This window comes from Lynx canadensis, chromosome D2 (genome assembly GCF_007474595.2).
Source record: "Lynx canadensis isolate LIC74 chromosome D2, mLynCan4.pri.v2, whole genome shotgun sequence".
Taxonomy (NCBI): domain Eukaryota; kingdom Metazoa; phylum Chordata; class Mammalia; order Carnivora; family Felidae; genus Lynx; species Lynx canadensis.
Window position 1 is genome coordinate 48,251,767 of NC_044313.2, and position 23,025 is coordinate 48,274,791.

Sequence of the window (23,025 nt, forward strand, 5' to 3'; positions counted from 1 at the left end):
ATCGAGCTTTACGCTGAAAATGTGTGAATTTGGTTCTCCGTGAATTCTACCTCAGTGAAGTCCTTTTGAAAAGCTGTCATGTGTTGCCTCAGAAAAATGCCATCGCGGATGATTAAACACGTTGTGCTTCTGTGGTATCACACGATGACGTCTGAGAGCACGCGTGTGACTCACCACTTCGTTCACGCATTGGGTGACACGTGTCAGCGAGTCACCATCTTGTTTGTGTGTTGCTCAGGCTCCCGCTTTATACAGTAAGACCAGGCACGGGCCCTTGGGCAGGGTGCTCGCAAGAGAGCTGAGCGAGCGGCCCCACCTTCAGGAAACTGGTTTTAGGAAATTCTCACATTCCACTCCCCTGCCCCACACCAGACTCCTCTGGATGGACGTGTACGTGTGTGCACGCGTGTGCACGTGCGTGCACACACACACCTCATTCGCTCACTCCCCCCTCACAGAAAAGGAAAGTCTCTGTGAAGTAAACACGAGCCCCACAGGCTCTGTGACCTGAGACCCCTCAGAAATCACCATGGGGCCAGCGGGTCACAACTCAAGGGGCCTGCCTTTCAAACTTGTCGACACACCCTTGCCTCCCTGGAGTCCCCAGAGGTCAAGAGGAGGCTCCACAGGGACAAAAAAAGCTGTGGCTTTGACCTCAGAAGTCACAAGAACTCTGAATGCGGGCACCTGAGGACCAATGGGCCTGTGCATCCTGAGAGGCCCCCCGACAGAGAACCCTCTGGATTGGCGAGTCTGAGTTTCTAGCCCCTGCTCTGTCAGCGGATTCACAGGGTCACCTGGAGAATCGTGACCCCACTCACGGCCTCAGACTGGCGACAAGACTTTCTCTACATGTCCTGTTCCAGTGGCCCTGGATGCCCAGCTGAGTTCTGGCTCCCAGAAGCCACTCACTGAGAAATGCTCTCCAGTCTGGACCCACCCACGCCAGACCCTCCCCCTAATGACAAAGGAAGAGCTGAGGGCCACCACACAGGGGTCCTCCCCTAGGAGGCACCTTGCCAAGTCGGGAAGCCCCTTCTGCCAGCATTATGGAGGAAGAGCAGCCCACAAAGCTTGGGCCGAACAGGCTACCCCCACCTCATCATCTGAGAGTTAAAGTAGAGGGCTCGCTCCAGATTCCCTGGAGAATATTGGACTGGCTTGTGGACCAATTATCATCATCACCGTTATCATGAATACTGTTTGGCTCAAGAGCCCATCCTTCAAATGAAACCCCTTGCAGAGCTCCAATAAGAAAAAAAGCCATCTGCCTGAAAATGGGGTTCAGGGGCCCACATCCCTGGTCTCCCTGTACAGCGGAGGGCCCCTACAGCTCTTGAAGATTGTTTAAACACTGCTAGGCTAGCTAAGCTCCCAAAACACGCAGCCGAACTATGGAAACGGACATCAGGAAAACCCTCCATGACTCCAAACGACCCAACCCCAGCCACTGTGACCTCAGAATGACAGGGAGCACACATCAGACTGTAGGAACCCCAAGACAAAATAACTCCATCACGCTGTGAACGGAATGTGACTATTCTGTTATCCAGACTGTTCCATCTCTGGCCCTTTGAGTTCTTAATCCTTCTCTCTCACCCCCAATCTGCCATCCCCGTGACTTCAGAAACACCTAGAATTCCACATCTAAATGGCAAATCTAGGATGATGAAGTCCACACCTAGCTTTACATTTTCACAGATTCTTCCCTAAGACTTTGACACATGGACGATGTCATCATGCTGGTGAGAGTGTTTACTACAGCGATGTGCCTGGTGCCACATTACACACTTGACACGGATCGCATCCGACTCTCCCCATTCTGTGAGCCCAGCATCACTGTTACCACGTTATACAGCAGAGGAAAACAGACTCGGGGTCGCCAAGAGGTGGGGCTGGGGTTCGGGGCGACACCAGTGCTCGCAGATAGCCCACGGGTGCTAAGAGCCCATGTCTGAGCCCATGCCATCTATAAGGATGACGCTAGGACCCTCCATGGCTGCTGGGGTGATGATAAACGCTGCTTTCTAAAGCCACCAGACACCAGACGATCTTTTATAGAAAATAGGATTTATTTTCACATTTAAAGTGAACACAAATAAAAGCCCCAAATGTGTATCATATACATCAGATTTGTTAAACACAGAAAAATCGAAGCCCTCCGGAAAATACACGTCGACGGTCTTCCCGAGCACCAGGCACGCACACGCCATTTCCACTCTCCCCGACTTCATCGACTAGGCACAGCTCGCAGTGGGTTTGTCCCGGGTCTGTCTGCTTCTCCCCTCACAGACTCTCCTCAGAAACCGCGGCGGCGAACCAACAGGATTCACAGTGGCTGGGATAAAAGGCCTTGGCCGAGGACCCTTTGCAAAAGCCCCGATTACGTTCCAAAGGCCAAGCTCCGGGGTTCTGTGGCTTCTGCCACCAAGTGAGGTCATACCACGGCTTAGAGGGCTGTCACAGCTTCATCTCCAGTCCATCTTGTTAATTAAATTATTCTAATCAGAAGAGGATGTTCAACAGATACAGCGGCCCTTTTGCAGCGGCTGCCTTTCCCCCTCGGTCAAGGAAAAGGCAGAAACCTGTACCCGAAGCTAACCCCTCGGCACCCCCGATGTCCAAGGCACAGGTGAACATGGGCTGGGGGATCACGGGTAAGGCCTGATGGCATCACGTCTGTGATGGATGGCCAGAAACGGGGTGGCGAGGGAGGGTGGACCCTGGGGCAGCGGTGCGGTGGGCCCCGTGGAGATCGGACATTCCCCACCGCGGCGTGCAACAAGGACAGACAAGTCTGCTGGAGCCCGAGGCGGCCCCCAGGGGAGCCCAGGCACGTGCAGCTGCCGCCAGCCTCGCGCCCTGGTCATGGCACCTCAGCTCAACTGGCCGCAGTCTGTGATGACGATCTTCTTGGACGTCTTCCCACTCCTGGAACCGAAAGATTCTATTTTCTTCACGACATCCATGCCCTCTTTGACATGGCCAAACACAACATGCTTGCCATCCAACCTGTGAGTTGAGTCAGGTAAGAGCGAGAGGTAGTGCGGTGTCACCCAACATCGCGGTCACTTGGGCAGGGAACTCTGTACCAAAGGCAGCAACTGTGTAGGGAGCCCGCGCTGAGAATCTGGACCCACCCCTCGAAGCTCCGGTATCAAGCCTTGCCGAGCTCCCCAAAATACACCGGAGGAGGCCTCCCTTCCAGGGCATATGCTCTGCCTCGCACGCCGTGTTGCCCTGGGCCACTTAACCTGAATCCTGGTAACTTCACCTATGAAAGGTGAACTATTCTTGTCCAGTACAGGGGGGTAACGGGGTTATCGAACCACTCCCACGAAATGAGAGGTCCGTGTACGGTCACGAGTGGCAAGCTAAGAGCTGGGATAACGAGCCTGGTGAAAATAAGTCCCGAGAGGCTCTTGATTTGAGAGTTCCAAGGATTCAAAAGAGAGCTCGGTCAGTGCCAGCAAGGCCACCGCTGGCTACCCTCCAAGGGCAGTAACGAAGGGGTTTCATGGAAGGAGCAAAGAGTAGGCAAGGCCAGCAGAGACCTGCTCAGCCCGGAAGGACATCTATGTCCCTTCCGGCTTGGAGGTTAGAGATAGCTGGTATCCACCCACCACTCAGGTCTCCCTAAAGTCCTAGGAAATGGGCTTTATTAAGTCTTAGCTCCAGGCCAGCTATTGTTCCCTTGACCCTATATGCCTCAGGGCCAGGACACAGGCGGGCTTTGGGCAGAGGAACTTATTAGGTGGTGGGTAATCCAGCAGGGAAGACATCCCTAAAATCCACGGGCATGTGGGCAAGAGGGCTCCAGGGTCCATTCCAAGCCTGACGTGAAACCGGGAAACAACAGGCTAAGCTAAGCAAATAGGCTTCTACCACAGGCCATCTTGAGGCCTGAGAACTTCTTCTGCTGCATTTTCCCAAGCGTGTTTGGTAAAAGTCCTTTTGTGCGTGTGTGCACGACGCATGGAGAAAATCCCAGCTGACAGCAACAATGAAAACCCGATAAAGACACACTTCCAAGAACACCCCAAATTCTCCCTTAGTCCTTCCATGAACTTTATCCTTCTCCCATACAGACACACAGCCCAGGAGAGGCCTACTGTCCCAGGGCACAGTCTGGCCTCACACGACCTTCCCCTCAGAAGCACACACTGCTTCCTCTCGCTGCAAGGCCACCCCCCAGGAGCCAGGAGCAGGGAACTCACCAGTCTGTCTTTATGGTGCAGATGAAGAACTGGGAGCCGTTGGTGTTGGGGCCTGCATTTGCCATGGACAGAACACCTGCAAAAATAAAGAGTGAGCCGTGCTGTCCCAGGAGGCGGCTCACCGGGGGAAGTCATTCTAAAGAGCGGACAGTTCACACCCTGGCAAAGATGTTTAAGTCTGAAGATCCTGGAGCTGGAAGAGCAGAAGCGGGCCCAGAGGGCGACCAGCTCCCCAGGGCCTGTCCACCTATGCTGCCACAGGGAGGAGAGGCGGAGCCAGAATAGGCCTTTTGCAGGCTGCCTCTTGGGTCTCCAACGTGACACGAGGCTGGGTTTTGCTTCTCAAAGAAAGGCTTGTTTTTCAAACTGAGAGCTCAGAATGAAAAAGCTCCAGGAAAACCCAGCACCCCAACCCCGAGTGCTGAAGGCTGGGAGGCGTGTCGCCGGATATGGAGCGAGCAATGGTCGGACGGCAAACCTCCCAGGCGTGGGAGGCATGGTGGCAGCAGGTCAAAGCACAGGGCTTTCCGACTGGGGAACGGCTGCCGCCACTCACCTGGTCCCACGTGCTTCAGTGTGAAGTTCTCATCAGGAAAGCGGCTTCCGTAGATGGACTTTCCCCCGGTGCCATTGTGGTTGGTGAAGTCGCCCGCCTGCAAGCACAGGGCACCTTCTGAGCGGTGGCCACCCAGAGCCGGCAGGGGGATGCCACTGCGGGGCTGGGGGGAGAGCCCCCGGCGCACCTCGGGCCCACCCAGCCAGAAGCCCCTCAGGCGCAGGGGTCAAAAAAAAAAAAAAATCCAAGGATATAAGGAGTAATAAAACGACAAGGAAAGCAAGCAAAAATAAAGCTTAAGTATGTTCGGCCGTAACTACCTTGCCTTTCAAATGATTCACTTTTTGTTTTTTTTTTTTTTACCTGGGCAAGTTTTTAAATGATTCTCAAAGGATCTAATGGCCACTCTGAGAGGATTCGTAGGGACACAGAATTTTCTACCCACAACTCTTGGAGGGTGGACAGGGAGGTGGCCAGGGGTCCCCGTTCCCAAGTCTGATCTGTAGGGAGTGGCAGCGGCTGGCACATGCTAGGCCCCGCTCCCTGTCCAGCATCGTCCCCTCACCAGGCCCAGCGGTTCCCCTAAGTCCTGGAGACCCAGGACGGGGTCCCCCTAGGACTGGCATCCTTCCTCACAGCTTGCCTGAGGCTTCACAGAAGAGCTGCCAGCCCCAGCCCCGGCTCCCTGCCAACATCTCTATCTTCTCGAGATCTGATCCTCAGGTGAGAGGGATAACCTGAGCGGCCTGACCTAAGCATCCACAAACGGCAGCAGGGTGTCCCCAGAGAGGGATGATTCAAAACCCCGGCTTGAGCTTCCGGTGCCCCCAACTCATGCCTCAGAGAGTCTTCCGGCCTTGCAAGTCCCTGCCCCTGCCCGCTGCTATTCAGAGGAAGAGCCCAGACCTCCACGTCAGCTCCCGCTTCATCCACAGCCCGCCGCAGGCAGAGCTGGGAAAGCCTCTGCAGCAGAAAGCCACAGGCTTGGCCAGACCTGTCCCCCCGCCGCAGCCTCCCTGCCCATCCCTGCAGTTGCCACATTGAACACGTCAGCAGGCCCAGTCCCAACCCACCGCCACTCGCCACAAGATGATGACAGCCCCAGGTCGGAGTGGAGGGAACAGGGGAGAGAATTCTGGGCTGGAAGGGCTTCAAAGAGGTCATGACATTCATGCCCCTGCCTCTATGGTCTGCTGGCCTCAACACATCAACCCCTGTCTTGGCAGGGTCTGACCGAACAGAGGACCCCTGGGGAGGTTCCTGCTGTCCACACCTGTCCCCAAACCTCTGATACAGCCAATACTGGTATTTTTGAAAAACAGGCAGCACAGGTGACTAACGAACACTCATCTGACCGAGAAAGATGCCCTTCTCCAGAAAGAGAAGCTCCAAGTCCAGACCTGTGTGTTCTTGTCTCTGCTGTCTTCTCCCTCCTCCTCTCCTATGCCAAGTGCTCAAGGGGACACAGTCAGAGACTGTCTGAATACGCTGGTCCTCCAAGGCCTGAAGATCTACCTGCCCCCGTCCCCCATGCATATCCGGACCTCAATGCTGGTTCCCCACCTCCACCCCCAACAGGCTCTGCCAGCCAGGCCATCCTGCCCCTTGCCCTGTGGCTCCACTGCCAGGGCAGGGAAGGGCTGTGGCAGCCCAGACAGGCTCTGCTGTGTCAGGGTGAGAAGACAGGCCGACAGTCATTCGTCGCTCTCCATTGGGTATCTCCACACACCAGGCAGGTGCTCCCTCATTAATCCTCAAGACCACCCTACGAGGCGACCCATTACCACCCCCCACTGACAAAAGAGGAACTGAGGCAGGGCCACCATACCTGGCACATGAAGGACGGAATCACTCTGTGAAAGGTGGAGCCTTTGTAGCCGAAGCCCTTCTCCCCAGTACACAGGGCTCTGAAGTTCTCTGAGGGTTGAAGGAACAGCAAGTCAAGAGCCGGGCCTCAACTGCAGGGTCACAGCTCATTCTAGCCTGTGCCTCTTCAAATTCCCGCTCCTGCCCCAGGAGGTAAGCAGGGTGTGGAAAGACCCTGGGACGCCTGAGTCTGTTCTGGCTGTGTAACCCAGGGCAAATCATCTCCTTCTCGAAGCTCAGTGTCTGAGCCCTGTGACAAGAGCACACGCTCCTGGCAGGGAGTCCCCGGGCCACGGAGCCACTACCCTGTCCCCCTGGCCACCAGGAGGGAGGAAGTTGTCCCAGAGGAAATTGACCTGTGCCTTCTACTGATTCTGAGGCTATAGTGGACAGGTGGGCAGGGCTAACACTGAGGCTCAGAGAGGGACAGAAAGCTGGCCCAGGATACACAGCAGCTGAGCCTCCTGTGGAACTCCCATCTGGTCACAGGTCTCTGTGTCCCAACTTCTCTCACCATCCCACCCACCTGGGCCCCTCCCTCCTCCTAGACCAGACTCAGAAGACCCCCAGCCCCATCTTACCTGCTGTCTTCGGGACGACATCTGCCTTCAGCTGTGGGGAGAGAAGAGGGACAAGAGAAGGTGGTCAGTCCAGAGGCAGGTGACGGAAGGAACCTCCTCTCCACCCATCCCCCACAGTGGCTAAGGAGTCAGAGAGGGCACCATGGGCCACTCCATTCCTTTTGCTCCCAGCCCTCCACAAGAGGCAGCCGAGGCAGCTATCATTTCTGCCAGCTGCTTCCTGAACCCCAACCGGGAGGAAGCAGCCTCCGTTTCCTAATCTATAAGAGCTGACGATGCCATCCTGGCCTACTTCCAGGGGCAGAACTGGCAGAGCTACTGCAGTTGGGCCCCAAGCATCAAAGCCTCAGGCCCAGAGAGGGGCCAACCCAGCCCCTTAGAGAGGCAGGGGGGCGGGACGGTGGGTAAGGGTAGGCTAGAGCCCCATCCAAGCCCACCTCTTGCCTCCCAGCCTCAAGAGCCACCCTGGCGCCACCCCATTAAAATAAATGGGAGCAAGGAGGGTGCTCTCCATTTTCCAGAAGAGGAAACTGAGGCTTAACGAGGGCCTCTCGGTTCAAAACGGGGTCGGGCTTGAGCTACACCTGAGCTTCCGCTGTTACCTACCCCGCTATTTGTTTCTTTGTGAGTCAGGGGCAGGACAGGGGTGCCACCCTCGGGAGGATGGCGGGGTTGGAACTGGGGTGAAGGGTCCTGGGCACACTGACCCCGACTTGCAGGAAGGACATCCTGGGTCAACCTGGTGGCCTAAGGCCCGCCCCGCACGAGAGGAGGCGGGCCGCTCGGAAACCACCTCGGCTCCCTCCCCGGCGCTCCGCAGGGGGCGAGCCCCACCGAGGGGGCGAGCCCCACCGAGGGGGCGAGCCCCACCGAGGGGGCGAGCCCCACCGAGGGGGCGAGCGCCACCGAGGGGGCGAGCCCCACCGAGGGGGCGAGCCCCACCGAGGGGGCGGGGCAGCGGGCCAGCTACGCGTTAAGCAAGGGCAGCCACGTGAGCACCCGGCCCGCCCGCAGCCCCGTCCCCGGAGCACCCCCCGCACCCACCTCTGAACTTCGGATCTGGGAGCTGACCACGCGAAGTCTCAGGACCTCTCCCCTACCCCAGGACGAGCCAGCAGGGCCCGACTCTCCCAGTCTACCACCTGACCTTGAGCTTTCACCTCCACACGTGCCCCCCACTTCCGCCTCCGAGGGGAGACCGGAAGAGACCAATCTGATGCGCCTTGCTAGGGATGGGGAAACTGAGGCCCAGAGCCCTGGTGTAGGGGGCAAGGTCACCCAGCGAGTCAGGCACGGAGCCGGGCCGAAGTCCAGCGCTCTCCGGGACCATCCCGGACGCCCAGTCCGGCGCGGCCCGGCCTGGTGCTCTCACCTCCAGCACCACGCGGCCGAGCGGCTCCCCGTCGGCGCCCACGTCCAGGTACACGAGCGGGTTCCGGGAGGAAGGGGACGGGTCGCCGGCGCCGCTGCAGGCGCGGGCCGCGGGGAGGCGCAGCGGCGCGGAGCGCGGGACCCGGAGCAGGCCGAGCAGGCGGGGACCGCAGCGTAGAGCCAGCATCGCGGCCGCAGGTCGGGGTGGGAGAGCGGCGGTACCCGCGGAGACCGTAACTGCGACAGTCACGCGCGCCCAGGGGGCCGAGTCAGCCGGGGCCGCCCGCCGCCGCCTTTATCTGCCGGGCCCGCCTCGCGGCCCCGCCCCCACCCGCCCCTCCGGGCCTGTCCGCGGGCGACCCCTGCCGGCCCCAGCGGTCAGCGCAGCCAGTGAGCTGCTCTTAACGCGTCCCCCGCGGTGCCAGAGACCTGAGGGACAGACACGACCCAGCAAAAGGAGGTCGGTTCCATTCTGTAAGAGTTCCAACAGTATGAAAAAAGAGAGAGGGAAAATATGCTGAAACGTGGTTAGCTCCAAAAGATGAGCATCGTGTGTTTCTATTTGAATATAACAAAAGGCTACATTCGCCCTTTGTATAGGCGCCCCTCCACCCACAGACCCTGCAGACAGAGACCAAGAGAGACGGTGGGTGAGAGATAAAGAAGGTGGAGATGAGAGGTGTATTAGAGTGAAAGATGGTAGGAGGACGCAGGCAGAGACACCTCCGGTGGTGACCACAGGCCTCCTGGTCCTAGCCTGGCCCTGTCTCCAGATGCTTCTATACATCGGATCCTCTTCCCATACGACTGCTGGAACTCGAAGGGTCTGGCCAGGTCCCAGCCCTCCACCAGGACTGGGTCTGACTACCGTCCCTTCAACCCCATAGACTGACAGATCTGGTCTCCAATAACTAGAGCAGCCGGCTGCTGGCTTCCTTGCTCCCCCAGTCATGCTAAGAGCACACCTGCAGGTAACATAGTGTGGGGGCCATTCCATAGGTAATGCAAGGATGAGTGAGTGAAAAGGCAAGACAGAAGAGGAGGGGAAGTGAGAACTACCGCCTGGAAGGATTTACCCCACATGTTGAGGGGGGCTTCTTAAAAGCCTGGTAGGTATGGGAGGACCACGGTAAGTAAACAATAGGGGCCCTGGGGGAGCATCTCGGCTAACATCTTCACTCTCCAAATGGAAAACAAGGACCCAGATGGGGGAAGGCACTGCCCGGGGCTAGGAGCACCCTGGATCCTCCACTGCCAGCCTGTGCCAGTCTTCTCGGACCTCTCTGAGCCTCAGTTTCCCCTCTGGAGAATAAGGATATGATGGTAATCCTTACCCTGCTTGTTTCCAGGTCTGTTTCAAGAGGAAAATGAACAAGAGAGAGAGGAATGTGTCAACTGTTAAGCACTGTGCCATGAGCATCAGTGATAGTTGGACTCTAGTCTTTGCTTCGGGTTTAGGGCTCAGACAGCAATGGGTCTCAGCTGCAGGGGCTCAGAGGTCCAAGGAGCCCCAGAGGAGGGGAGGGTAGGGGCTGAACGTTGGAGTCAGGTGGACTTGAACTGAGACCCGAATCGGCTCCTGAGAAGGGGTCAGGCAGCAAAATGCTGGCCCATGTAAATTCACGAGGTTAGAGCAGAGTGTCCCAGGCTCATTAAAATTGTGGCTCGGCCCTTTTCTGGAAGTTCATAGTCCCCTTCTCTACTCCTGGCCCAGGAGGAGCCGGGTCATTCAATGATACCCCAGCTGGGTCTGGGAGCCCAGATGCTCCCCAGGTTCCAGCTCAGGATGGAGCCTCCCTCTGTCCTGGGGAATGGCTCCTCCTTTCTCATGGTGCTCGTGCCCTGAAGCAGAACAGGCCTGAGCAGGGAGCCGTGTTGCCACCTGCCCCGTCCGGGCCCTCAGCAATCTCCCAGGGCCCCCCTGTATTGGTGCATACTGTAGACCGCAACGAGGAGGGAGGAATCAGCCCGCATGGCAGTGACAGGTGCTCAGCTCACACAGCCCTTAGCCATGCCAGGTGGGTTAGTGGTACCCTGTTGTCCCTCAAGCCTGCTCTTGGAGGGTCTCCGTTTATCCCCCAGCGAAGCACGAGCAGCCCTCACACAGGGGAGAGCTGCCTTTGTTCACTCAGACACTTTGTCCTCAGAGCCCTTCCCCAGCCCCTAGTTTGTCTGCACCCCACTGCAGCCTGGGAGGCGGTTCCATTTCAGAGATGGGTTGCAAGAGATGGGAGAGTGAATTTCCTGGGAGTGCAGTGTTGGAACGATGATGAATCTGTCTGACCCCAGGGCCAGGGTTTGTTGCATGGGTCAGATCCTTCTCGCTGCCATTCAGGAGCTGGTAATGGGGTGGGGAGGGCAAGAGAGACAAGCTTGGGACAGACAACACAGCAAGAGGGGGGCTGAGGAGTTCGCCAGAAGTCTGTGGAGCTCAAGGGACAGGGCAAATGGTTTCTCCCTGGGGGATCGGTCCGGAGACAACCACCTCTGAGGGGCAGACACACAAAGATGTGGAAAGGAGATTCTAGAAGGGGAATGAGCCAGAGCCAGGCTGGGTACCTTCAAGGAAAGGCTACAATATGGACCATAAACTGAAAGGCTGGGGTGGGGGTTGGCGGGCAATCACAGAGGGTCCTGAAGGCCAGGCTGAGCTCTAACAGTGTTGGATAGCACTGGGGAACCATTGATGGTCCCGTGTCCCCATCTATAGGACCCCAGACTGAGAACCAGCCCTGTCCACTCATGTTCCTCTACTCTCTTTGGAAAATCAGATGCCATCACTACCTCCTACCCACGCCAGGGAAAAGTTCCACCTTCTCCACGGGCTCAGCTGTGAAGTCGTCCCTCCTCGTACCACCCTCAGTGGCATCAGGAGGAGGGACAGTGCCTGAGCTGAGCCATGAACTGAAACATGCCCAGCCCTCGAGGACTCCCAGCCCAGGTGACATTGGGCAAGTGTCAGCACTCACCTGGCTCTGAGGCTATTTATAGACTCTGTGTCATCCTCAGAAACAGCAGTTTCTCTCCACTCAGCCAAAGTGGCTTCTCATCCAGGGTGTTAATGGTTTTTGTCACCTAGGGATCCTGAAGGATCCCTTTAGGCATCATAGAGCCAAAGAACAGTCCTGTCATGCTGACATTCAGGGGTGGTGAATTCAGATGCCTATGGGGGTGGGGGGCAGGCAGTGACATACACAAGTAAAGAGTAAAAGCATACTGGGCAGGCTCTAGGGAGAGAGGGAGGTGGTGCTGTGTCCAAACACCCCACTTAAAGGGGCAGCTGCTGCCCAGGCCAGCCAATTGTGTATGTGAGACCATGAACCCAGTATAGCCGGGTCTTCTCATTTTTCAATAAAAGCTGAAATCGTTAGGTTTTGTGGAAATCTCCCAATTAAAAAAATTTTTTTAATGTTTATTTTTGAGAGAGAGAGAGAGAGCGTGAGCAGGGGATGGGGCAGAGAGAGAGACAGAGACACGGAATCCAAAGCAGCTCCAGGCTTTAAGCTGTCAGCACAGAGCCAACGTGGGGCTAAAACTCACGAACCGTGAGATCATGACCTGAGCCGAAGTCGGACACTTAACTGATTGAGCCACCCAGGTGCCCCATAAAATCTCCCAAGTTTTAATATTTTTTTTAATGTTTATTTACTTTTGAGAGAGAGAGAGAGAGAGACAGAGCACAAGCAGGGGAGGGGCAGAGAGAGAGGGAGACACAGAATCTGAAGCAGGCTCCAGGCTCTGAGCTGTCAGCACAGAGCTCAACGTGGGGCTCGAACCCATGAGCAGTGAGATCATGACCTGAGCCAAAGCTGGACGCTCAACCAACTGAGCCACCCAGGCGCCCCAAATCTCCCAAGTTTTAAATGTTGGGAACTACTTTTAAAACAAAGTTGAGCACTGAATGAGCCGTAAACAACATTTCCACAACCTAGATGGGACCTCTGGGCCAGTAGTTTGCTAGCTGTGAGCAAACTCTAGCTCTGTATAGAGGCTCAGAAGAGGCTCAGGGACTTACCCACAGTCACACAGCCTGGAACTACTGGGAAGGTGGACAAACCCTCTCTTTGCCCTGGGGATCCAGAAGAAGTCGGGACAGACTGTTACAGTGCCACGTGATGGTAAGTGCTCCCGAGTAAGCCTCTCCCAGGCAGCCCGTGTGGGTGGCAGGGGTGAATGTTGTGGCTGTTGTGAGGGATGAAGTCACGGTGGTCCTGGAGACCTTTCCAAGAGGGGCTGGGAGGGAGGTGGCCCTGCTGTGGGCAAGGGGTGGATGTTCACGAATGATCATTGCCAGTATCAGTCACTGGGACAATGTACCTTGGGTAGAAAGGCCTTGGGCTTCATTTCTCTTGGTTCCATTTGTGGGGGCTGGGGCCCAGGAGAGTATCTGTTATGGGCAGCTAGCTGACAGGGAGCCTAGAAGAGAGACTCTTGGCTAACAGCTCAGAAAGTGAGCCAGACCTGCTAACAGGCCACTGGGAGGGCTGCACTCAGGCATTCCCCTGTGACGTTCCCAGACTTCACGGAGCAGTATGAATGCATCAGCCTCTCTCTGCTGGCTTCCAGGAACCATGGGTGGGTCTGTTCTCGAGCACGCTGCGAACCAGAGCATGATGGGAAGAAGGGAAAGATGGGCAGGGGAGGTTTCCCTCGAGGCCCAGATGGAGGGTGGTGGGCACAGTGACCAGAAAGAGGCCTAGGAGGAAGGTCTGGGGAAACTCCCCTTTCAGAGTCCATCTGGGCTTTAAAAGTCGCTGGTGTGGGTGCCGTGGGCCTCTGGGAGAGGCAGCCAACAGGCAGGGCCGGTTCACCCCCCACCCCACGCTCCACCTCCCCAGCTGCTTGGCTCTTGCAAAAGCCCCCCGGTCATGGAACGGAATGGAACAGAGTAGAATGGAGGAAGCATACCTGCTGAACGTATGTGCTAGCCACTGTATTGTGGGCAGCCCCGGGGGCTGAGGAAGTCTTCCTGAGAAGCTGCCCCCAGAGGGAAAAGTTTGGAAGGATGGTGGAGGCAGGCCCTGGGGGAACGCGTCACTGTCACCCAGCCCCCGGTCCTGAACGTGTGGGTTTTGGGACAGCAGAACTCTGCTGGAAACCTGGCTTCCCCTTTCATTCATTTCCTTCCCAGCTGTTCTCTGCACCCTTGCTGGGTGCCTGACAGCTTCTCGAGGGATTCGAAATCCGGCAGTTATTAGGCAAAAAAGCAGACTTCTGTTTTCATGGGGAAGAGGGAAAACAGCAGGAAAAAAAAAAAGAAAAGGAGAACAAAGATGCTCTTAGGTACACGAGTGAAGCCGGGTGCTGTGCTCTGCAGGGGCTGCGGGGGCAGGAGGGGGTGCGGTCAGGGCTACTTTATGAGAGGGGCCGGGGTGGCCTGACCAAGGAGGAAACATTTGGACCAAATCACACGTAGCTGTGTGAGCTCAGGGAGTTTGTTGTTGGCTTCTTTGAACCTCCGTTTCCTTATCTGTAAAGAGGGGTTAATAACGCCTATGCCACAGGGTCGTCCATATTAAGGAGAATGATGTGGTGAAGGGCTTTGACCATACTGGGGCCCCAGGGAACGAGTGAATGAACGAATGACTGAATGAATGAATGCATACCACCTTGCCCAGGCCAGCTGAGCTGTTACCTCACTTGTTAGAAGGGGAGGCTGGGACTCTAAGTAGCAAGATGGCGGGCAGCCCAAGGCTACGCAGAACGGCCAGCATTTGAGCCGGGGTCACTGGGCTTGGGCTCTTTTCACTATATAAAAAAGTTATGATTTTTTTCCCCCTTTTTCTGCCTTTCTCCATGCCCACCCCCGTGGAGGCAGTCACTAAGATGGTCCCCAGTGTTCCCCTCACTTAGGATGTGAGCTGGACCTAATGACTCCCTCCTAGTGAACAGAAGATGGCGTCAGTGATGGGATGCCACTTCCAAGACTAGGTTACAAAGAGACTGTGGTTTCTGCCTTGGGCTTTCTCTCTCTCCCTCTCTCCCTCTTTCTCTCTCTCTCTCTCTCTCTCTCCCTCTCCTCACTGGCTGCCGTGGTGTGACCCTCAGGCAGCTAATGGAGGCCCCCGGCGAGGAACCAAGGCTGTCTGGCAACTACGTGAGGGATTTGGACGCGGACCTTGGGCAGCCTGCCAACAGCCATGTGAGTGAGCTTGGAAGTGGATCCCGCAGGTCAAGTGGAGCCTTGAGGTGACCGCTGCCCCCGCCGATGGCCCGATTGCAACCCCCGAGATACTGAGTCAGAGGCACCCAACTAAACCACACCTGGACACCTGACCCCAGAAACTGTGAGATAATAAATTTGTGCTGGTTTGAGCCCCCCCAGTATTGGGGCCATTTGCAATGCAGCAACAGATAACTAATACACACGCATCCTGCCCCCAGTCAGGGCCCTTTAAAGGCCAGCTCTGATCCCATAGCTCCACACACAGCCGGTCATTGATCTGCCATCTCAGCAGGCCTGTGTCTTCAGCTGCTCTTGGCAAAGACCTCTCGGGCACAGTTGGACAGAACTGGCCCCAAGACACAGAGCTGCCCTGTCTTGGTGAAGACGGGCCATGGGCTGGCTATTTTTATATCAGTTCCTCTGAAGGTGCATACATGCATGCTGCAAGAGAGCGGGAGCAGGGAGGAAGCCGTCAGGGAGAGGGCCTGAGCGGGGGTTTGGCCATGGTACCGCAGTGGCCTCTGGGGAGGGACGGCACCTCACTTTATGACTCCGTGCCACGCCCTGCGCGAAGCAACTCGGCACTGAGACATCGCCCCCATCCTCAGGAGGACCCTGCCCAGGGAAAATGATCCCCATCTTACAAATGATGGAATGGGGACCCAGAGAGGGTAAGCGATCTGTCCAAAGTCACACTAGTGTGGAGGGGCACCTGGGTGGCTCAGTTGGTTAAGCGTCCGACTTCACCTCCGGTCATGATCTCTCAGTTCAAGGGTTCGAGCCCCGCGTCGGGCTCTGTGCTGACATCTCAGAGCCTGGAGCTTGCTTCGGATTCTGTATCTCCCGCTCTCTCTGCCCCCTCCCCTGCTCACACTCTGTCTCTCTCTCAAAAAACATGAAAAATAAATAAATGAATAAATGAATAAATGAATAAATAAATAAATAAATAAATAAATAAATAAATAAAAACAACAAAGTCACACTGGTGTGGAGACTGAAATTATTCTCAGTTATGCTAGGCTGTGTGTCTTCCTTCAAGAGTTGGTTGGCTCTGAGCAGCAGCTCTCAGATGCATTATGCCAGGTATCATTCTCTCTAGGTGCCTTTTTTCCAGCTAGCCTGACCCTGTGCTTGGTGACTTAGATTCACACTCTCATCTCGTCCTTGTGATAACTCTGCAAAGGACAGGCTGCCATCCCCCGTGATAGATGACGGCTCTGAGGCCAAGAGGGAGCCTGCGATTTGCCCAAGGCCACACATACAGATGGCTGAGCTGGATTTGAACCTAGTTCCAGCTGACTCTGAAGTTTGCACTGTCCCCCTTCCTCCCCGTGCCCCCCCCCCCCGCCACCCACACACACTAGCTGTCTGTCTTGTCCCAGAGAATCTAGCATTGCCTTCCAATCCTACAGGCACAAGGTGAGAAACATGCCCTGGGCTTATTCTCACAGTCCCTGCCTAGAGTCAATGGGCAAAGGAGCTGGCTGGCAGGACACGAGAGGTTCACAAGCACAGCCCAGGTTGGGCCTGGTGCCTGCCCTGACCCCACCTTTGTTTACCATGTGCTGATTGGCATCATCGTCCCAAGGAGAGGGCCCCACTGTCAGGCTCCCTAGGAGTGGGACTCGAGCCTTTGCCAAGTCCAAATTGCGGCTTGGGCAGACCTCGTCTGAACTCTGGGCTCTCTGCCCTGTGATTGCAAGGAGGCAAACAGCCTGCATTTCTGCAGTCTCCTTTTCCCTTATTTGGCCTTGCTTCTCCTGTTGACCTGTGTGATTTTCTTGAATCTATACTTCTCACTCTTCTATTAGAATAAATCCCCTGCGAATTGCCTGCCCTCTAATCGAGATGGCGCTTCGCTGGCGACGAGTGTTTGTCTTTTCTTCCAGTCAAAATCAGTGCTACGGTCTTAGCTGCCTGATGACCATATGAACGGCTATCATTTACTGCATGCTTCATAAACTGCACACGGCGAGAATGTACGTTATTTCTGAATCCTCCCGTGGCCCTTAAGACCAGGTACTAGCGTTAACTGCTCTCTATAAATGAGGTCTCCAAAGCTGGCAGAGGTTATGTAAGCTGCCCATAGTTACACGGGCCTTCCCTCGGGTTAAATAAGTGGTTGAGCTATATTTGGCCCGGCTCTGCCTAATCCCAGAACTTGGCTGCCCTACCCTCTCCTGTTGCTGAATGCTAGTACAAAAGGTCAGCAGGTTCAGGTCAGGCTGGGAGAGGTGTCGATTTATATAACAAAGATGAGCAGAGGCTCTGGAAATTGATCGACTCGCGGGCTATATTCCTAAAACAGCGTGTCAGTATCACAGGCCCTAGTACTGGGCTAGTCTGGGCACGTCGGGGGAACGCAGTGTAGGCCTCAGGGGTATGAGGACAGGCCCGACAAATTCAGCAGAAGATACTGCCTGGAAGGGGAGCCGGGGATGCTGGGAATCAAGGTTGTTCACTAGAGAAGAGAGGAGTGTGGGCGCGATGCCATTTCCAAGGTGATGAGGGCTGTCATGGGCAGAGTACACAGTGGGGTTCCCTAGGCCTGAAGCAAGCCCAGCAGGAGCCAGATCTGGGCTTATTTAGACAAGAAAGCTTTCTCTCAGTCAGTGATATCATACAAGGGTACTTTGAAGTAGTAAATTCCCCATGGAATTTACTGGAGAGACGCCAAGGAGAGGATCCTTCCTCGGGGGTGGGTGATGGGACCAGGTGACCCACGAGGTTCCTTCCAGTTCTGAGCTGTGATTTGGTCCATCTAGGTGGAGGCAGCTTGGGGGACCAGAAAGAGCCGGGCACAACCTCAGATTCGTTTATTGACGTATTGGTGAGTGAAATACAACACGAAATCGTAACAGCCAGAAGCAGTTCCCGGTATATATGATTACTAGTTTGAAAATGTGCCAAGGCTTTTGAAGCATAGAAGCAAGTGGAAGGAACTAAAGTAAAATATGAAACTATTTGGTGACATGCCTGTTTTACACACCTGCACCTTTTAACAAGTTTATTGTTAAATCTTACGTAGCAATGTTAAACCAAAGACGCCACGGGCACACCTGGGGCAGAGCGACCTGTATTTCTTTCCCGGGTGTTTCTCATTGCCCTCTCTCTCTCCATGCTTTGGGGGCAGGTAGGTTTCAGAAATAATGACCAAGAAGTCAGTATGTGGCTCTGAGGTTTCCAGAAACCCTCAGGACACAGCCAATTAGTTGGGAAAATGTTCATGACCGCCTGACAGGCCAGCCTTCTTGCCCAGATTCTCCCTTCGTCCACCCTCAACTGGACATGGGACTCAGGGTTGGAGGAAGAAGGTTGTGGAGGGGAAATGGGTAAAGCGGACCTGGGGAGGGGTGTGGGTACATGAGAACCGCCAGGTGAGCCTAAGGGATCCAGAAGCAGGGGCATCCTGAGGCATGTTTCTGAGGTGAACCCAAGAAAGGAACAAGGGACTCCTCCATTCCTGGAGGGTCTAGGAATGGGTGTGTCTAAGCAGGTGGGCCTCCCACCTCTCCCCCAGGCGTGGTGTGGCATAGGGAGCCACGAACCAATTTCCTAGGTGGGCCCAAGAGGGCACGGAGTGACCCGGTAAGCCTGCAGACCTGAAGATCGTGGTGGGGCAGGGACAAGAGCCAGATGGAAACAAGGACCTCAGTAGACACTAGGGGATCTGCAAGGACGAGTCTGACAGCTGCCTAACCCCGCTATCCTGGCACTCTGTAACCCCAGGTACTTAAAGGCCATGCCGGGGCGGGGGTGGGGGGCGGAGGATGGGGGAAGGGCCTTCCCCAGATTACTCAGATTGTTCCCACCATTTGGCCAAAACAGGAACTTGAAAAAGAAATTAAGTTCTGTTTACAGAAAGTAAATTTAGTCACGTTTCGTGCACACTTGGATGTATGGGCTAGAATTCCTATCCACTGTATGATTAAAAGGCTTCCAAACAACTATTTCCAAACAAATATATGTGATACATGTATGTGTAACTTTAATACAAAAAAATGTTCGTGAAAATCAGCGGGAAAAATGTTCACACCTCAGTAGGAAAGACACAGAGGAAAAGATTAGGCAGGTCACAAAATGTAAAATAAAAATGGCCAGCAATCCTAAGAAAAACAACGTTCAAGCTCGCTGAAAGTTGTGGAAGAGATGTCCACATAAAGGGGGGCCTGTCTGGCTCAGTCAGTAGGGCCGGTGACACTTGTTTCTGAGGTCGTGAGTTTGAGCCCCATGTTGGGCAGAGAGATTACTACAAAAAAAAAAAAAAAAAAAAAAAAAAAAAGGCACAGTACTGAAAAAGAGGAGTAGAAATGTCCAAGGAAGGTATGGACCTTCAGCCTTGTGCACCAGCTCACCCTTTACCCCCACAAGCCGAATGTTTTTTCGAGGTCCTCCACAGCAGCTCAAGCCTGCCTCCCCGACCACCAGGCATGACGCGGCCCAGGCTGCCACACTTTGAAATCTGTCTTCACCTCCCACCCTGAGCCATGCCCACAGCCAATGACAAAGTGTGGCAGGGGTGGTAGGGAAGGCCGGCTCCTGGGAGCGACCTGCCCCTCTGACGACTGGTTTTGGCTAGAGGGCTCCCCAAGGGCTGCGCGAGAGGAATCCATCCAGCTGAACCTCCCCCATCCCTCCCTCCCTCTCTTTCCCCTCCCCCACTTCCTTCCCTCCCTCTCTCCTTCTCTCAAGGTCAGACTTGAATGACAGCCTGACGGCTGGCCCATCCTCCCCCTTCTCCCACCCCATTTCCGTCCACAGGCATTTCCTTTAATATTTTTCTTTCACCTCTAATCTCGTCTCGGTGCCTGCGTCCTAGGGGGGGCCCCACTAACACCCAGCCAGGGCTCCAGCACACAAACTGGGCTTTGCCCCCCCCCCCACCCCCACCCCGAGTCCACTGCTGCCGATGTGCTTCCTCCCTCACTGAAGGCGGTGGTGTTGCTGCCCTCTTATTGTAGGGGGTCTATGCAGACTCACCAGGGTGGCCATACGGGGAGGATTACAGTATTAATGAGATCTCAGACTCGACTCTACCTGCTGACCAGGTATTCAGATTTCCCACAAGCTCTCCTGCCCCCCACCCCAGGGAGGCATCACATGCACCCCTAAAAGCAGTCTGCTCCTGATGAGGGCCGTCCCTGCTCTGCCCCCATGAAGGAGCCATAACGAAGTACCCCAAACCGAGGGGCTTCGAGAGCAGAAGTTTGTCCGACAGTTCTGGGGGCCAGGAGAATGGAGCTGTCCGCAAAGTGGGTTCCTTCTGAGGGCTGCGAGGGTAGGGTCTGTTCCAGGCCCCTCTCGTCAGCTTGTAGATGCCATCTTCACCTGTGTCTTCCCGCCGTCTTCCCCCTACGCCTGCGTCCAAAATTCCCCTTTTTATAAGGACACCAGTCATAACGGACTGGGGTGCACCCTAACGACCTCATCTTAACTATACCTTATTTTCAAGTAAGGTCCCCTTCTATTTTCAAGTACTGGTGGCTAAGACTTCAACACATGAATTTGGGAAGGATACCACTCAACCCTCAGTGCAGCCCCCACGGCAGGGCTACTCGGGCCTCGACCTCTCACAAAGGTTTTAGCGAAACCCCTCTCTTTCCCCTCCTTTTGTACTGTCAGCCTCTCAAACCCCATAAAACTCAGCCAGGAGCCTCCTAGAGGCAGGACTGGGGGGACCGGTTCTGCTTACCGCTGCCGGAACGAATTCAGAACCGTCTTTCCCTCTGATGACGGAGATTTGTTCCTGGACCAGGCTGGCTCCAGTCCTCACTCAGGAGACTCCTCAGCCCAGGCTCCCCGTTCACCAGGCAGCCCCAGATGTGCCAAATCCCACTGAGGCTCCAGCTGGGAACCCCCTTCATAGACTTTAGTTCTGTACCTGCAGACTATAGGTAGCGGGCCCGTAGACCTCTGCCTTCCACCTCTGGGCTGTTATGGGGCCATGTCTGTAAGATGCTTTGTCCGGCATGCTAAGTACTCAATGAATAGTGACCACTACTATCCCTATTTCTGGTACTGTTGTTACTTGGCCATTTCCTCAAGGGACAGGCACCACCTCACTTCTCTACCCCTATTGTGTGTAGCGCCTGTGGACGCCCGCTGGGACCAACTGAAGACTTCTAGTTTGGAACCTCTCAGAGCACCCAGGACCCTATCAGGTGATGAGGGGTACAGTGGGTGGGTTTGGAGTCCTTGCATGCCTCTCCCACCTGAGGACTTGGGCTGTTATTAGAGGATCACGGAGGGTTTTTTTTTTTTTTTTTTAAGTTGTATTTATTTATTTGAGAGGGAGATAGAGGTGGGAGGGGCAGAGAGAGAGTGACAGAGAATCCCAAGCAGGCTCCGTGAAGAGGCTCTGTGCTGTCAGCACAGAGCCTGCTGCGGGACTCGAACTCACAAACTGTGAGGTCGTGACCTGAGCCGAAACCAAGATCCAGTCTCTGGACCCACTGAGCCACCCAGGCGTCCCGATCACAGAGGGTTTTTGACCTTTGTTGGTGCCTGTTCTGGAGAAACACCCACACACCCTGGAATGTTCTGGGCTCTGACTGCATCAACTGGAGAAGCTTCCCGGGGTGCTGCCCTTGAAAGTTCAAGGTTTCCAGGCTGCAAGGCTTGTGGGCAGGCTCTAAGGCGGTGATGAAATTATTGGCAAACACCTCTGCGTACTCACCTCTGCTCACCCCTCAGCTCTCTGCCCTCCTCGCTCCACCCATACTCATCTCACCGATGGCTTCTCCTGGCTCCTTATAGTGGCTGCTCCTGAGGCCACCACTGTAGCCACTGACCAGTGCCCTTCAACACAGCCCTCATCAGAGGCTGCTCTCTCTGGCACCAGGCTGTCCTTGGGTGTCTCCTGGGTTCCCGTTGTCCTCTCTGATCACTCCTTCTCATCACCTTCTCAGTCCTCTTTCCACCTGCCTGGCCCTTTTGAGTGGACTTGCCAGGGCTTTATCTTTTGGCCTGTCTCTTCTCTCTGTCTCTCACCCAATCCCAGGACCGCTCTGGGCTTGGAAGGGGTAGTCTGGGAGGGGCCTTGGCATGAGGCTGAACATCTCTGGAGGGGCAGCTATGTGAGAGTCTAAACCATCAGCTGGCATCTGAGAAGTCCCGCAGTGAGGGAGGTACTGACTGACCTGTGCTAGGGTCTTGGAGAAGACTTGATTGGAGTTTCCACCGGCAAATGACAGCCTTCTATAACAGGGCTCTGACATCTGTCCCCCAGGATGTGGGCCTGGGGACAGGGCCAAATTCTGGGGAGAGGGAGGCAGGTTTCCATCCGGGTAGTCCGAATAGCCCAGCGGAGTTAGAACACAGAAGACTGGGGGACAACCCATGGTCCAAATATGACAGCTAGATGCAAGGTCAGTTGAGGCTGGGTTCCAGGCTGCCCAGGACCTGGGTCACTCTCCCTGCTTCTCTTCCTTACTCACGCATTCACTTCTTCGCCGAGCAGCAATTATCAAGACTCAATTACATGCCACAGATGCTGAGCTCTTTGGCCAGGCCAATTACCACTTGAGCTGCTCAAATGCACCCATTAGAAACAGGACTTAGGGGCACCTGGGTTGGTTAAGCAGCCAACTCTTGGTTTGGGCTCCGGCCATGGTCTCCCGGTTTGTGAGTTCGAGCCCTACGTTGGGATCTGCGCTGATGTGCGCAGCTGCTTGGGGTTCTCCCTCCCCCTCTCTCTCTGCACCCCCCCCGGTTGTGCTCTCTCTCCCTCTCAAAATAAATAAACTTAAAAAAAATTTAAAAATAAGAGAAACAGAAAATAAAAAAAGAAAAGTGGGCACCTGGGTGGCTCAGTCGGTTAAGTGTCCGACTTTTCGCTCAGGTCATGATCTCATAGTTCGTGGGTTCGAGCCCTGTGTCAGGCTCTGTGCTGACGGCTCGGAGCCTGGAACCTGCTTCGGATTCTGTGTCTCCCTCTCTCTGCCCCTCCCCTGCTCACGTTCTGTCCCTCTCTCTCAAAAATAAGTAAACATTAGAAAAACTTAAAAAAAGAGAGAGAGAGAAACAGGACTCATCCTAGAGTCTGAGGGGGCTGAGTTGCCCGTGATTCCTTGATGGGGTGGTTTTAAAATACGTCCTGGAATCTCACTGCCACTCCTGACATTGAGAGGTGGAGTCTTTTTCCCGTTTGCTTGAATATGGACTGGCCTGGGGGACTCACTTCTAACTGACAGAATGTGGCACGAGTAAGGCTGCATATGTCTTGCTACCCTTGACCAAAGGCAGCATGGCTTCCACCTGATTCTTGTT

At 55.2% G+C, this 23,025-nt stretch overlaps 1 protein-coding gene across 3 annotated transcripts; it reads right to left on the minus strand.

Moving 5' to 3' along the window:
- Window positions 1-2,053: 2,053 nt before the first annotated feature.
- On the minus strand, window positions 2,054-8,867 carry PPIF (peptidylprolyl isomerase F). 3 transcript variants are annotated; one of them, XM_030334952.1, is made up of 6 exons: window positions 8,593-8,867; window positions 7,221-7,251; window positions 6,602-6,690; window positions 4,774-4,870; window positions 4,218-4,293; window positions 2,054-2,931 (listed from the first exon to the last, which is right to left on the minus strand). In XM_030334952.1, exons 1-6 carry the CDS (start codon window positions 8,776-8,778, stop codon window positions 2,877-2,879), a joined length of 534 nt encoding a protein of 177 aa, XP_030190812.1. In that variant the 5' UTR covers window positions 8,779-8,867; the 3' UTR covers window positions 2,054-2,876. The 3 variants fall into 3 exon arrangements, with proteins under 3 accessions (XP_030190812.1, XP_030190811.1, XP_030190814.1); XM_030334951.1 differs by having other exon boundaries at window positions 2,054-3,012; window positions 8,593-8,864; XM_030334954.1 differs by lacking the exon at window positions 8,593-8,867 and adding an exon at window positions 7,928-7,983 and having other exon boundaries at window positions 2,054-3,012.
- Window positions 8,868-23,025: the final 14,158 nt, after the last annotated feature.